General features: G+C 41.9%; 2 protein-coding genes across 6 annotated transcripts in view; both read left to right on the top strand.

The window, feature by feature from the left end:
* The window catches only part of RP1 (RP1 axonemal microtubule associated), a 184,016-nt gene extending 176,073 nt beyond the window's left edge, over positions 1-7,943 (top strand). For all 4 annotated transcript variants that reach the window (XM_071554517.1, XM_071554516.1, XM_071554518.1 and 1 more), the window contains 2 exons: positions 893-968; positions 3,649-7,943. In XM_071554517.1, the coding sequence (XP_071410618.1) occupies positions 893-968; positions 3,649-3,703 (131 nt within the window). In that variant the 3' untranslated portion in view covers positions 3,704-7,943. The remainder of the gene's footprint in view (positions 1-892; positions 969-3,648) is intronic.
* A 4,579-nt stretch (positions 7,944-12,522) lies between these two features.
* XKR4 (XK related 4) overlaps positions 12,523-16,450 on the top strand; it is a 241,973-nt gene continuing 238,045 nt past the window's right edge. For both annotated transcript variants that reach the window (XR_011697742.1, XM_071554526.1), the window contains exon 1: positions 12,523-13,687. Coding sequence is in view for 1 of the 2 variants with exons in the window: in XM_071554526.1 (XP_071410627.1) it covers positions 12,864-13,687 (824 nt within the window). In the remaining variant the exon portion in view is untranslated. The remainder of the gene's footprint in view (positions 13,688-16,450) is intronic.

The raw sequence follows: 16,450 nt of genomic DNA, 5'->3' as shown, positions 1-16,450 counted from the left end.
ACCTGACTTAGAACTTTGTCCAATTTATTTGAAAACCAAAATAATTTAATAGAGTATAGTTCCTTATCTCTAGGACATGCAAAGAATATAAAAATATACTCAGCTACTAGCAGTATAATCCCAATTAGTTTTAAAATGTTATCATTAGTATTTGCATTGGCAATCACAACTAAAGAGATCAACAAAAACATTGTATATATATATATACAATGAAATTTTTGGCTTAAAATCTTAATATTTTAATACTCAATGAAATAAAATTCCATATCACGAGAATGAGGATATTTTTCACACAGGAAAATAGGAGATTATAGTAGAATATTTAATACATTCTTAAAGCTGAAACAGATATGAATATTGGCCCAAATAGAGGTTCTATTCTGAATCACAGCTGCTGGAGAAATACAGATATGAGCAGCATTCAGATCCACCACTTGGTTTTCATACATATCAATATATTAATTAGAAAGGAGTAGTAGAATATCCACCAGGGGTGCATTTTAAGTGCATTTCCAGGTACTGAAAAGGGTAAAATGGGTTTTCAAGAATGTATTTAATATTACCATGCACTGTGTTTTGTTTATCTTACTGCCTGTTCTGTTCAATATGGAAAAATAAGTTAAGTTCTAACAAAAATCTTCCATTACATTTTCTGTCAAAAACATCAAAGACCTTCCCTGTAAAACAGAGAGAAGTTGGTAGTAATTTGCATCATCTACATTTCAGTTTTATTATTGATGTTGAATACACTTGGAAGTACTGAACCACATGGGGTTTGGAAATGAAATTAGAAACCCTTCTTATGCTCTATTTGTGTTTTGGTTATATTAAATTTGCCCTGTCTTTTTTTTTTTACTTTTTTTTTTTTACTTTTTTTTTTTTTTTTTTACAGCAAGTGGTTGGTTTCTGGAAAAAGTGGAAATCACAGATGCAGCTAGGAATTCAGTGTATTGCTTCAACTGTAACAGGTCAGTAGATCAGTTCTTCATCACTCTGTACACGGTGTTTTCGTTTCCACAAGAATTAGAAGTCTTTTTACTCTCTCAGTTGGTTCTCTTCTGGTTTTGTAAAAACATGAAGAAATTTCTTTTACCATGTTGTGTTGTTATCAGGGCAATGCAATGATTTTTGAACCACTTGGCCAATTTCAAACTAATTTGGCAGAAAAATTGTCAGAAGACAATATATTTTTCCAAGCAATTAAAAGTGAGTGAGTGTAGGAGAGAGACGCAATTTAGTGCCTTTGCCAAGAGAATATATTTGTATGTATTTTCAAGAGGTAGAAGGTGTCTGGTGAACCATTATATAAGCATTAGCGCAGTGTGACATATCGTGGGTAAGCAAACAGGCATGGGTGGGAATCAGAAAGCAGGATGGAAGGCTATGGCAGTATAGATAAAAAACTGGAGAAAAAGTAGTGTATTTTACTGAGGAAAAAATATTAAAACATTAGAGTCATTCTGTTTCTGTGTTTGCTTACTATGGGTCCAAGATATATCCAGCAAATAGGATAAAGACAAAAGAATGCTTTATATAATGTAATATAGGAGGATAATGGTCTAGATTTATAAATTTATTTGGATCCCAGGTGATGGAGTAAATAGCTTCTAATGTACAAAAAGAAGGCATACTTTAGTCTGCATCAAACTTAAACACTACTGTTTCAAAAGCTGGAAATTAAACTGAAGGGTATATTTGGAGTGACTGACTGCTCACTACAGTTCACAGCTTGAAGAATTTCAGAATAAACAACTGAAGCAAACATACTCATGTCTCCCTAAGTGAAGAACAGATTTTTAATGCATCTGGAAAACATATAAGTGTGAAAATTTACAAGTTCCTGTACCTAGAAAGAGGAATGTTACCTGGTGATCTGAAAACAGAGATGGTAGCCAAGAATATTTAATGTTACCCTTTCCCTAATTACTTCTGTGAATTTGACAATTAACAGAAGCCAAATCCCAGCCCTGTACCTCCCAAAAGTAACATTTTTGTTCTTGAATAGTCAGTTGGATTCTACAGTCAAAATCATGAGAATGTGAGGTTGTTGCTGACCTAAAAAACATGAAACTTCTTCCAACAACATGAAACTTCCCTTCATTTAACTTCCTCCAAACACAAACTCAGATACTATCTAATCTTCCAGATACCTAAATTTAATTTAGTGGACATGAACAAAAGTCCTTTAACGGCAATATCATTCAGGTGTGAAACACAATCCATGACTGAATTTTCATTTGATGCCACTCCACCTCTTTTGCTTGTAAGAGTTTTCAGACCACACCAGTCAGAGGAAGATTCTTGAAAAAAGATATCTTGCAACAAATAATTTTTTTCCAGAGATTTTTTTTCAACTTCATTTAAAGTCTTATTGTAAAATCCTAAAGGTATATAAGAGACCCATTTGGCACAAGAACTCAAATCACATTGATGTGGAGTGACTAACACAGACTGATTCTACATGCTGCTGACTAGGACATTAACTGGGGTCTTGGGGTGTTAGAGCTATGTGCTTACCTTGATGTATATCTACTTACTTAAAATGACAGTATTTTATCAGGAGAGATTAGGTTAACCCCAGAGTATTTAATGAGCTAGAGGCTGTGGGGCACTCCACAAACACAGGAAACTGTAAGTTCATGTCCCTGTTCCAGGTGAACATGGAGATCCTCATCAGGCCTATCCTGTAAATGGGGAATGAGTTCATCCTCTCACAAAAAGACTCCTCTGGTATAAATGATGTCTCTAAAAGATATTCATCACTGAGAAACCTGAATCCTCTGCTAACCCATTTAAATGCCTCTTGTGCAGCTTACACATCACACCTTTCCTAGGCTCTGTGACTTTTGTATGCGGTTTTAGCTGCCAAAATTAGTTTTGTTTCATCCTGGAATTGTTTAGCTTCAGCCATATCTCCCAGCTGTTGAATGGTGCAACTTCAGATGCGAGCTACATTAATGCTATATTTAATATCTGAGAACCCCTCCCATTATAGCTCCTTAGTAGAGATCACATCAGGTAGACTGTCATAAACCTTCCAAAAATGTTAGAAGGTCTTTGGACCTTCTTTGGAAACTATTACCACTGTGTCCATGGTTCCTGTTAACACCAGTCTATGTGAGCTTTGGACTCAGGCCTATTTCTCATGTAAACAACAGTAAAACTGCCATAGGCTCTTACAGAGCAAGGCTTGAGCCTACCATACAACTCAGTATTCTGTGAACCAACAAAGAGATATGAGAAATAAATAATCTCTGGAATGGAATACCAGAACAATAATCTCTATCACAGAACAGGTTTCCTTACTCTAAATTATCCTGATTTTATGTCACTCTTTGAAGTGATCTACAAGTTACCTATGCAAAAACAAACAAAATCCATGTATATTTCATATATATATATATATATATATATATATATATATATATATATATCCATAAAGTTAATTACACTTTTAAATTACATATATGAGGATATTAAAAAAGAAAAAAATACAATTTTTTTCAGATTGTTTTCTGCTTCTGTATAAACCAATGTAAAAACTCTGCTAGAAAATCAAATGTGCAGAAACAGTCTTTCAGCAGTTGTCTGTTTATTAAATTTTATATGTGCTGTGTCTATGACAGGTTTTTATGTTTTTCTCTTAAGGTGGCTTTCTGAAGATGAAAGTGATGGCCGTACCTTAGTGCAACTTTATCCTTAGCTGCTGAATTTCTGATTCTTTCTGAGTGTGTTGATTCTCCAAATTCATGCTGATTTGATTTGATTGTATTTTATAATTCTGAAAGTATTGTAATTATTGTGAAGAAATGTCAAAACAATGAGTTTAAAAAATCACAGTAAATTAAACATATCTAATGTGAACACAGAATTCTGATCCTATTAGATATGTCCATAAAACTTTGCACAACTGAAATTTAGATATCAGAAATTTAAATATGTGACTTGGCTCTGTGGACTTAATCTGAGCAATCATAATGTTAGACATATGTAGCAACATATTAAAATATTTTTGTTTCAGCAATCATTTGTGGGTAAGCTAAGTTTAGGTCTTGTATTTATTAATTTGATTAATCTTTTTCAATTTCAACATTTATTAAAATTTTAGATTTTGTCTAAATTATTTTCCAAAAAAATTGCACAATCTTTCAGACTTACCATATATTGTTGCTCTTTTTTATAAGAACATAACAGAGAATAATAAAGACCTTGTTATTCAGGAGTTCACCCTCTGTTGGTAAGCTTCACACTGACATTTGATTGTAAAATCTTGTAGCTGAGACAGAACCTCAGCTGCCAACCCTTAGATCTAAAAGGTGTATTAAGAGAGGCTGTTATCAGGAACACTGCAATAACTCACTGGCAGGCTTAGGCAGCTCCCTGCTCAGCTGGCTGACTTTTGCAGTGCCTGTCCTTAGCCATCTAAAGAGCTTTCCAGTGCTATATGTGTGAATGCCTTTACTTCAAACAAAAGGCAAAACAAAACAGAACAACTATTTTTGCAAATGCACAATAAATAGAAACTTATATAAGTGCACAAAGTAATATTTGGTTTGGTAGGCTTTTATATTGCCAGAATTGACTCAGGAAGGGTTTAGGATACCGTCAAGTCTGAAATGAAATCATGACTTGCACACCACCTTAAGTTTCATGTGTGATCAAAATACAAATATTGTATATAAGCTACATAGGGCATCCTTCTGTTAGTCAAAGACTACACCTTTTGTTCTTCCAAAATATAAAATATTTATAGAGATCAGAAATTTAGACCTGTTTCACCCTCAGGATGGTATCATGTTCTGTAACAGTAATGTGTTTTCTATAATTACAAAAATTAAATGAGTTTCTAATCTGTGTTGAAGAAACATTGTCTGGCTTTTTAGTATGCTTATTGTTTATGTACTCACATTATTCTGTGAATAGAGGGTGATGGCTGACATCTGTATGTGTGTGGAGATCTCAGTTGTTACTTTGACAGAAAAACATAACAAATGCATATAATTTGCCTTGGTAGGTAATATCATTTTTATCTACCTTTATGTACTTATGTCACCAAAAGGTGTAAGGTGTGGATGTGGTCAGTATGAGCAATGGAACAGATCCAGTTTCTTCTAAAAGTGCTTTTTCTTTTTTTTTTTTTCATTTTTCTTTCTTACACTGCTTCCATGCTTGCTGCAACAGACTTGAAATTGTATCCCCAGAGTGCACAGTTCGCTTACTTAGTATCAGTATTCATTACACTGAATCACTTCGTTGTGATCTATTATGTGATTTGTTTCATTATTATGTTTTTCATTAATAGTTTGTAATGCTAGCCCTCTTTGATGTCATTTCTGATTTATCAAGTGTAAATAATGCCTTCCTAATCTGTTTTTCATTACTAAGAATGAACACTTTCCTTCTGCAGCTGCTTCCATATTTAACAATTCTCTACATGTAGAGTGTCCAAGTCAGGTTTTGGATTTGCTTCCCTGGATCCAGAGCCATAAAAGCACCTCTATAACCTTTTCACTAACAGGACCACCGTAGCAAAAGGCTTCATTTCAAGAACATCATGGGTGCTTGCAAGAGTTTACAATTCGATAAGAAAATGTGAAATAATGTATAACCTCCTGTTCAGGTCTTGCTTGGAAGTCGTAGCAGTTAGCATATTTAGCTTGTGACCAGTGCCGCACCTCAGATGTGCTTCTTCCACATGGTATACAGTGATGTATGCTGTGTTTGGCACAGAAGCCACTTAGTCTCTGTCTGTTGCCAATGGAATGATTTTTGAAAAAATTGCTGGCCAAAGACCACGACATTACAGATTTTATCTCCTCGTGTGCCCTCTACTGTTCCTACACAGCAAGGGTGCTGCCCTGCCTTTTTCCTCTCAGCACCCTTCCCTGCCTATGGAGAGCCTGGGCAGATATTGGCACCACTGATGTCTCCATGGGGAACCAAGATGTAGCATGGAATAGAGACTGCCTGGGTCAACAAGAAACCCAGGAATTTGGCACAAAAAGTAGTCTTGGAAAGAGCAGAGAGAGAACTCAATCAGCTGGAGGAGGTAAAGCTGTATTGGAGAGAAAGATTTGCTTTTTCCTGCTGCAACCTGTCCTTGAAGATCTGTGCAAGAGAGCAATGGCTAGAGGATTTTGCTGCTATTGTTATTATTGGTGCTATTGTTATTATTTCTGCTATTATCATTATTATTCATTTAGTTTTTTACTGGAGAGAAAGCCTGCAGCTGGATGCTAAAATATATACCCTTGAGAAAATAACATAGACTCTTAAACAAAACAGAGTCTGAAAGTGGCCATTAAGGGTCCAGTATTAGTGAACCCTTTTCTTCATCCACTTCTGGTGTGCTATTAAATATATATTGTTAAGTTGATCTAGGTGACACATTTGTGGCCATTTTAGCCTTTAACTGTCTTATTTTCTTTTACTGATGATGTTAAGGACTTGAAAAAATATAGCCATGTTCTGACTGGTTTATTGGATCATTAAATATTCTCCCAGCAGCTCCAAGTACTGCTTTGCTGAAACTCATGATACATAAGAAAAGAATCCTTCCTTTTGAGTACATATGAGCAGTTATATTGCACCTATCCATCCTGTAGTTTGTCAGTTGTGGAAATGGCATGAGAATAAGAAAAAAGGAAGTACCCTTTGAGTTCCTTTAGACATCTTGGATTAATACCATCTCTGCTCTTAGTATTTATAAATATCTATGCAAATATAAACAAGCTCTGCTCACATATCAGTTTGAAATCGTCTTTTTCACTTCTCCATGAAGAAAGGTAGCAGACTGGAAAAGTCCATAAAATCCTCCATACCTGACACTGCAAAGCAGTGTCATAACTTGCTGTGCCATGGTTGAATCTTTGTCTTAAAATCCTTTTGCCTGATTTGAATTAGTTTTAAACAGGTGAATCAGAAAGGGGAAAGATAATGGGACTTTTGACTTTCTTCGAACTTTTGAAAATTCTCAGTTACATCTTGCACTGTGAGAGTACATGTTAATATCCACTTAGGCACTCCATAAATACTTTTTCCATTTTTCATAAAATGTGATGTGCTTGTTTTTTGGTTGGTTTCTGCATGTGTAATGACAGTGAAAGAGTTGGCAGCATTGTACAAAGCCTAGTTGCATGCTTGCTTCCTTGATATCTTCTTATATGTCTTTGTCTTCTGCTATCATTCCTTATATATCTATGTCTACATTTGATTATATATTTAAATACATAACTACATACATAAATACATATATAGCTACATACATAAATATAACTTGAAAGATGGCTGACATCCATTTCTAGATAATAAATGTGAATTTAAGAAAGTCTGAGTTAAATATTTCAAAAATTCTAAGAAATAATTTCTTCTTTCATAAGTAGTGTTAAAATCCATATGCTGTCATCAGAGTATGGCTATTCTGTCTCCTTAAAACTGGAATCTATCAATCTATGTCTGTATGTATGTATGTCTCTATGTGTGTATGTATGTATGTATCTATCTAGAGTGTACAGGTGATTGTATTTCATGTTTCTAATGTTTAGACATTTTGGAAATATAATAAAAGAAATTATAGCTCCAATTCACTATGAAATTTAAGTATGTGCCTAAAACATAAGTATATGCCAAAACTATAAGTATACAATCAGTCATACTACTTTGATTTACAGTCTTTTTAATTTTAGATATGTATCTAAGAGCACCACTACATTTTGTCACTTCCTTTTCTCATGTGGTAGATGTGTATGCATTGGCATTTTCACATGAACCTTAACATGCTAAAGAAAAGGAAAAATACACATTTATCAGGATCTAATAAAGCAACGTATTTTGAGAAACCAGGGAACATTCCAGAGTAATCTTTATAGCTGCAACAATGAGCTAACATTTGGAGATACTTGATTCATCCTTCTTTTTCAATTTTAAAAGTAAGTATATAGTTTGAGAATTTTTCTATGTGACTCTACATGTAGAACTATAAATAAAATAAGCTAAAGCAAGCAAGTTATAGCTGCGTATTATTGATAAGTTTTAAAAATATATAGTATTTTAATATTAATTTTCTAAAGAATGTATCAATTTACCTGTGTATTTCTTATTTGTGCTTATGTTAACTTGCTGAAATACTGGCTTCATTGAAAGCAAATGTGTCCTCCCTTTGCAATGAAGTATCTCAGTGATCAGGGCACACAATGGCGTGTGCCTGTTTTGAATGAAGCTAGTTGACAAAAAGGCAATTAAGTACTTCAGTGCATAAACATTAAACATACAGCCTATACTGAAATTTCCACTGACACCTGCATGTATAGTTTAAACATGAATCTGTTGAAAACACCTACAACTCCCAGGCATTTTGGAGAATAGTTCTCCTAATGGTGCTCCTATGGTGCTCCTAAAGAAATTGATTTCATGTGCATTTGTTTCTGAGGGCACTGTTTTAAAATGGAAAACTAGCTAGAGCCAGAGGTATAGAAAACAGAGTACTATGTCTAATTGAAAGAGAAAATAAATATTCATCAGATTCTTTATCAAGTCACCTCAGCTTTATGTCAAACACCTTGTGGCTTAGGACTTCCTTAATTTCTAAGAGGGGCTGCCCACAGGTCAGTTCAGCAGAAGAGACTGGCACATTACAAGCCCTGCAATGGCAGCAGGGTAACACACAGCTCCTTCATGATGCAGAACTACTCCCCAAAGGACTGAGTGCAGAAAGAAAGTCAAGGTTTTGTACCAGAATGCTTCCATAGGGTGTCAAATCCAGGTACAATGGCCTCACTCTAATGCTTCAGTTTGTCTGAAGTAGAAGAAAATGCAGAAACGTCAAGTACTAAACTGCAATTACCAAAAGTACTGCCAAACAAAAGAAAATAGATTTTGGAATCACTTGGGATGAATGCATGCAAAAAATTATTAGACCTGTAGAGTATACTGATATTCTAATGGCAAAATGAGAGATCTACAAGAGCTTGAGTGTATTTTGAAAGGGCAGTTTGTACAATACAGTTAAAGAAGACTGGGGAAACATCATCGTTAGGAATCTGAAGAACTAAAAGTTACTTCTGAGTAAAGATAAGAGGATCAGAACTCAGAAGCTTATTCCTGGACACTTAAGTTTGAGTTGATAATGGTCTACATTGAAAGAACAGAAAGATACGCACACAAAAAGTATTCCTAAGGTAGACACGATTAAAAGATATTTGAAGGGCCAAAAAAGGAAAATGGGAGTTGTAACTCAGAACAAAACAAAAGCAGTGATATCCATAAAAATGCTTTCTTTAAAGAAAGGTGGAGAAAAAGGAAGCCAAGAATAAAATCTTTTCCAGGTAAAAATCAGCTTTATATGAAATGAAATACACTTGTTTGTCTGTACTTGGTTTATGAAATATGTATTTATGTGATCTCATTTTTGCCCTTCAATTATATCTTGTAATTAATAATTTCTGAAGTTTAGTAGCAATGTTGATTTATTGAATGCATGCTGCTTTGTACACTTTTTGTATACAAACTCTTTAGGCCTTGGTTGATTCCTTTGGTCAAATTCTACCCTTTAGCGAAGTGGTTCAAGGCAAACATGCCAGAAAATTTGACACACATATGGAGCAGGGAGGATGTAGGCACACTTGGCCTAGCAGTTACTTCCTCCAAGACAGCAAGCAGTGGAGTAGCCTTAAACAGGCTACCATGACTTCTGATGATGATGTACAGCTAGACTGACACCATTTATTTTCTTGAATTTCTACAACACTTTCTGCCCTTTTAGTATGTTGGACCTTGATCTCTTCCATTTTATTCTCTCCATCTTAAATCTGACACCTTTGAGTTACTCTCTTACCCCATCTCCAGCCCAGGGAATTTAGGTTAGGATTTTTGCCCTTGGAGCAGAGTTGTTCTCCCACTGCCACTCATGTATCATTCTATAACTTTCCTTATAAATTTCTGGCATCTTTTAGACCTGTATATGTCAAACAGACTCAATTAAAATAACATAAAGTGCACACTAAAGCATTTTATTAAAGATGTAGCTATAAGAAGGCTCTGATGAAACTGTATAGCACTTTCCAGAACCTAAAGGGTCCTACAAGAAAGCTGGAGAGTGACTTTTCTTCACAAGGGCATGTAGTGATAAAACAAGAAGTAATGCCCTCAAACTGACAGAGGACAGGTTTTGATTAGATGTTAGGAAAAAAATATACTGTGAGGGTAGTGAGACACTGGAACAGGCTACCCAGAGAAGTTGTGGATGCCTCACTGCTGCAAGTGCTCAAAGCCAGGTTGGATGGAGCTTTGAATAACCTCATAAAGTGAAAGGTGTCCCTGCCCACGGCAAGGGATTGGAACCAGATGATCTTTAAGGTCCCTTCAACCCCAAACCATTTTATGAAATAGAATAACACTGGAAACTCGGTGAAATATATAAACCAGAAAGTTGCTGCTCAATTAGCTTCAATATTAAGCATCTTCTCTGCTGACAAGGTAGTCTTGGAATCACAGAAGGAATCATAGAATGTTTTGGGTTGAAAAGTACTTTAAGTGGATATACTGTATTATATAGGTGCTGACTGAACTATTAAAATGTATTTTGAGAAAGAAGCAATTTGCATTGCAAGTTTAAGGCAACAAAGATCGTATGTATTGTCATGACAATAAAATATAGGGTTCCAAAAGGAATAGAAATGAAGTAGTTTTACCATTATAACAGACATTGGACAGCAAATGTCTGTTATTTAAGAACCACTGTATGACAATGCATTTAAAGACTCTTTGTATGATAACATGCAAAATAACTAGCCAAATTTGTTTCATGTGTACTCTTCACCATCTAAAGTTTGATTTTTGTGTGCTCAGCACTCTTTGAATAATACTGTAAGGCATTCTGCTGTCTTTTCTTGAAATCTGGGGTATATATATCAGTAAAAACTAATTTACTAAAGCAAATTTTATACTTATCATGCACATTTAAGAGTTGGAAGGCAGATTTTTCTGCTGTCCATATGACGACTTCTGCCTAATTAATGAAGTTAAAGGGACTATACTTAGTCACATAGCTTAACAAAACACTGCCCTATCACAGTCTCACTGCCACTCCTATTAAGATATTCCAGTAACCTGGTTGAACTATCTCAGTGCTCTATTTTAAGAAGGGAGAAGGCACGCTTATAAAATATTCCAGAAGCTTTAAAAAAAATTAAAAATGAAGTGAATTAGTTGCTCATCCCTTATGCTTGGAGATGCAGGAGTATAGAGAGGGCAGAAGGGCCAAGGGTGGACATCAAATGCACACACCCCACACACCCCCTACCTAGTAGCCCGAGCCCTGTGACTCCAGTGTGACTTGCAGAGGCAGAAGGCTGGTGGCCTTCCGTGACCGGGTAGCCACCGGACACTTGCATCCCTTGTCGGACTCCGAGGGCGACGACTGCCGCGGACTGCGCAGGGGGTCTGTGATCCTTGGCGGTCAGCGGTCGGCTCTGCCCGGGACGTCTACTCCCGGCCTCGGCCACTCGCCGTCCGAGTTGGGAACTGCCGGCGGGGCCAGCACTACTCCCGAAACACGCGGGTAAGCCGAGAGGAGCGGCGGCTCTCCGTGCTCAGCCAGGACTGCGGGGAAAGGAACAGGGAGCAATGAAAGGCATCGTGAGTTCGCCTAGTGAATTTTATGCCTAAAACACGATTTCTCCAGGTGACGGAATAAAACGGTGTCTTCTCACCTTCCCCCGAACGCCTCTGAGACAGCGTGAGTCACGGCACAATCCGAGAGCTGCACCTCGCACCCGCGTTTCGTAAAGTTAGGAGAGCGGCGGCGGCGCTTCCTACGGGACGGCCGGGACAGCGGCGGGGGGCTCAGCGGGACTCGCTGGGCCGGCAACTCAGCGGGGCTACGCGTGTGGTCGGTGGTACCCGCTCGGCGCGCTGGGCGCCACAGCCGGGCATCGCTGCCGCTGCCGGTCCCCATTCACCACGCTGGGGCGGCGGCGGCTCCCTCCGCTTCGAGATCCCCGCTCGCAGTGAGGAGTCCGGGGGCACCCGCCCTCCTGACCACTCTGACCGCTCCAACCGCAACCACTCGCACCCTGCCACTCCACCCCGCGCCAGCGGCGCGGATGCAACCCAAACTGCTCCGAGGACACAGGTGATCGGCAGCGGAGCCGGCGGCAGCGCCGCGACCTCCTGCTCCTGCTGCCCTGGCCCCAGGTGGCGCCGGCCACACCCCACATCGCCCTTCTCCCTCGCCGACCCGCTACCTCGCCGCCGCCGCGCCCATCTCCCCGGGCCAGGCGGCCGAGCCGCTGTGTCCCCCCGCCGCCACAGGGCCGTGCTCCGCACCCTCGGGACAGCGTCGGGCCCTCCCCTCCAGGCCGCCGAGCGCCCCCTTCCCCGCCCCTGCGCCAGTGCCGGTGCCGGGCGGGGGGCGGCGGCAGCGAGGGAAGAGGGATGAGGTCATCCTCTTTCCCGGCGTCAGTCAGCTGGGTGGTGGCGGCGGCGGGTGCGGGCGGAGGCGGGCGGGGAGGCGAGTGCGGGATGCGCTGCTCCAGGCAGCGCAGCGCTGCTTGCTCCCGGCTCGAGCAGAGCACGGCGGCGGCGGCCCCGGCACCGCCGGCCCCCACGGAGGCGGTGGCGGGGCGGGCGGGCTGAGCGCTGTTCCCCGCAGACAGGCGGCGCTGCGGACGCGGCCGCCGCGGAGGTGCCGCCCGCGGGCGCGCAGCCCGGCGCGGAGCGGGGACAGGGGACTCGGGGAGCGGCGGGTCCGCGGCGGCGGAGGGCGGGAGGCAGGAGTCAGAGGAGGAGGAGGAGCAGGAGGAGGCGCGGGATAAAGGAGCGCTCGCTGCTCCCTCTCGCTCTCCAGCGGAGCTGAGTGAGGCATCATGGCCGCGAAGTCGGACGGGCGGCGGAAGATGAAGAAGGGCGGCGAGGTGGCGTTCACACCGCTGCAGAACTCCGAGCACTCGGGATCCGTGCAGGCGCTGGCCCCGGGGCTGCCCGCCGGCTCCGGGCCGGGAGGCGGCAGCGACGACGACGAGGCGCCCGGGGGCGGGTGCTGCAGCGGGGACGGCTCGGGCGGTGGCTCCCGGTGCTGCTGCTGCTGCGGCGGCAGAGGAGGAGACGGCGGAGGGGGCGGCGGCGGGGGCTCCCGGGGCTCGGGCGGGGGCTCGTCCTCCTTGTGCCTCCGGCTGGGCAGGGAGCAGCGGCGCTACTCGCTGTGGGACTGCCTCTGGATCCTGGCCGCCCTGGCCGTGTACTTCGCGGACGTGGGTACCGACATCTGGCTGGCGGTCGACTACTACCTGCGGGGCCAGCGCTGGTGGTTCGGGCTCACCCTATTCTTCGTGCTGCTGGGCTCCCTCTCCGTGCAGGTCTTCAGCTTCCGCTGGTTCGCGCACGACTTCAGCACCGAGGACAGCGCCGCTGCCGCCACCGGGCACTGCCCCGCCGCCGAGAGCAAGCTGCTGGTGAGCAGCGGCTCCGCGGCAGCGGACATCGACGCCGCTCGCCCCAGCACGCCGCAGCGACAGGCGTCCACCGCCAGTAAGGGCAACGCTACCAACAGCAGCAGCAACAGCAGCAGCAATGCCGCCGGCAGCGGCGCCGCCGGTTCCCGTGCCGGCGGCGGCCGGTCCGCGTCCTGCGCCTTTTGCATCTGGCTCCTGCAGTCGCTCGTCCACATTCTGCAGCTGGGGCAGGTCTGGAGGTGAGGAACCGGGCGAGTGCGGTGCGGGGGCCGGGGCCTGAGCCCCTTGCCACGGGGGAGCGCGCCTGGCCGCGGGCGAGACTGCGCCTCGCGAGCGCCGCGTGCCCCACCTCGGGGTACCTCTTCGGGACAGCGCGCCCTGGCCCGCCGGGCCGTCCGGGGCTCGGGGTGGCCGGACCCCCGCGGGGCTGTGAGTGACCTCGGGCGCGGGCTGTCCCACCACGCCGCGGAGAGTCCTGCCGGGTCCCTGAGCACACTGTGCCGCACGGGCGGCCGCCCTACCGGGTGGCGCTCGGCTGCCTTCCGCCCGCGCAGCACCAGGTGCCCTGAACCTCCTGGGAAACCTGCGCCGGGGACTCGGTAAAATAAGGGAACCAGTAGTGGAAAAGGGTCATACGGCCGTAATGCTCGTCTCCTGGTGTTCTCACATGTGGCCAGGACACCACTGTTGCCAGTGAGGAACTTCACGGACAGTGAAGAGTTACTTTCTGGTAACACCCTCGTGCTGTGTTTTGAGATTTACACATATGCTGCGAGCAGTCATCTCCTTTCTATCACACCTGTTTTCAATATATGTGATGTATTAAAGGAATGTCTTCTAAATCAAACTTTTGAGTAGCAGTTCTCAAACCTATCCGCAAGTGACGTACTGTGTGTTACAGGAAGAATATGCTGAAGTAGGTTGTGGAAGGCATTACTGAAAAAGGAGATGACATCATAGTTTTCAAAAGTAAACTTTTCCTTCAATTTGAGCATATTTCCAGAAGGATTCCTATGGAGACCGAACACCCTGAAAATACATTTAATGCTGCATGAAAAGTGCGGAGTTCAGAAGGCATAGTGTATAAAGAGGTAAAATTTTCACAGAATTTTGGTAGATGCTGTGTTGAAGAAAGTCATGCAGTGTGTCAGGTGCACTAAAGCAACAGCTGAAAATACCTTTGAGGTTTCCTGTCTTACGAATGAAAAGAAATTCTGTCACTCTTTCTTCTATTTTTGTATACCGTAGGGGATTTTTTCCACAAGCATTTCATTAGAGAGTTTAATTCATTGTTACTCTAAACTTCTAACACTGGCGCTTTTAATATGTATCTTATCCTTTTGGAAAAAAGACTGGCTTTTGCTCTGTTTTAAAACAGTATCCAGTACCACTCCATTCTGCTTGTGGTCCTTAAGTGTCAAGGAGTCCAAGTGCTGCTAGGTAATCAACCAAATAACTTACGATGCCATAACTAAGTATTTTTTACTTTACTTTACAGAGTATTTGGTTTATTGTGACAAAACCAATTTTCTAAACTTGTGAAACTAACTCACAGTTACAGGTGTGCACAATATTAGCTGGAGCATAACTTGAGAGGGAAGCAGAATTTTACACAAAATTTGATGGTTTGTTTGGGATCTTGAAAGCTCGTATGCTCCTTTATGCTCTACCTTCCACAGCTGAAAACAAGTTAAATTTAAGACTTTCTGAATGAGATGGTTTTTATGTAATGTTTAGTCCTCATCCTGCAGAGATAGAAAAGTAGGTACAATGGCTTAAATTGTACATAAAAATTCATGTTGATATTCATCCATATAGAAGACAAAAGTGTGGATCACACCGAGTGACACAGAAGAGAATTTTGCAAGGTCTGGTGTCATGACTCTGTATTGGAGAACACAAAGATCAGGGAGGGCTGTGGGTGGAGCAGGGTGGGATCTGATACTGTACAGAACTTCTGTCAGAGCAGGTGTCTGGGATTTAGAGCTCTCCAGTTGCTTGCTTTTTGACAAAGCACAGTCTCTTTTAACATAAGATTTTCAACTGGAAAGAGCACCTAGTCCTCTATATTTAAAGCTAGCTGAGTATCTTTTGATCATATGTAGTTTTTCTTTGTATTTTATGTGCAGCAGTGTAAGAATATCAGAATATTAGACTGACAAAACATGTTAGGACATTATTTATGGTTTAGATTATTACACACTTCCCCCCCCCCCCCCCCCCCCGCCCCGCCCCCCCTCATGAAACAGAGGCATAGAATTTTTGACAGAGCCATAAAATTGTTTATCTGTCAGTAGTTTTGTAGTATTTGTTTCCAGTTTTCCTCAAGCATGTAAATTATATGGTCAGTTATATGCAGTGTTGTATATCAGCAATTCATAATTGATTACAGTGATTTCATTTTAATTCCTTGCGTATATTCCCCATAAGGGAGAGCTTTTGGAGACTTCGAAACTAATAATCAGCACCAGAGAGAAAAGGTCACATCAAATCCTGAGAAACTCTATACATAAGCGTGGCATCGGAACTAGCAGGATCTGTGGAATTTTTCTGGAAAATAGAGTGTCTGTGTGGATATTTAATAGTCCAGAACTTTTGCTCTGCAGTGTAACATTTGCACTGGCTTAAGCAAATAGTTCAAACTATTTAGGCTGAAGGATGATCTGAAGTGTTTTCCAGTTGCCTGTGTTTAAAGGCTAACTCCACCTTTGATGCATCTGAACAGACTATGCTGGCTATGTGAACACTACAAGTGCACGTGTGCTGGGATCACCCATCCCACCAGTTGACAAAAACCACATTACCCTTTGTTCTGTGTCTCTCACTGTGTTTCCTTGTACTTTTCAGTTTTTCCATTCTTTTTTTCTTTTGGCCCTGGATGAAACTCTTCTATAGGTACATTTAAGTTTTCTGTTACTTATTGCATTGACTCTCCTACACACAAAAATGACAGTAAGATGCCTGTAATTTCTCTGTTGACAAGGTTTTGTGTAAGGACAAGG

The sequence above is a fragment of the Pithys albifrons genome, chromosome 4, assembly GCF_047495875.1.
Source record: "Pithys albifrons albifrons isolate INPA30051 chromosome 4, PitAlb_v1, whole genome shotgun sequence".
Taxonomy (NCBI): Eukaryota; Metazoa; Chordata; class Aves; order Passeriformes; family Thamnophilidae; genus Pithys; species Pithys albifrons.
Note: the sequence above shows the minus strand (reverse complement) of the source record. Positions and strands in the feature narration are given on the sequence as shown.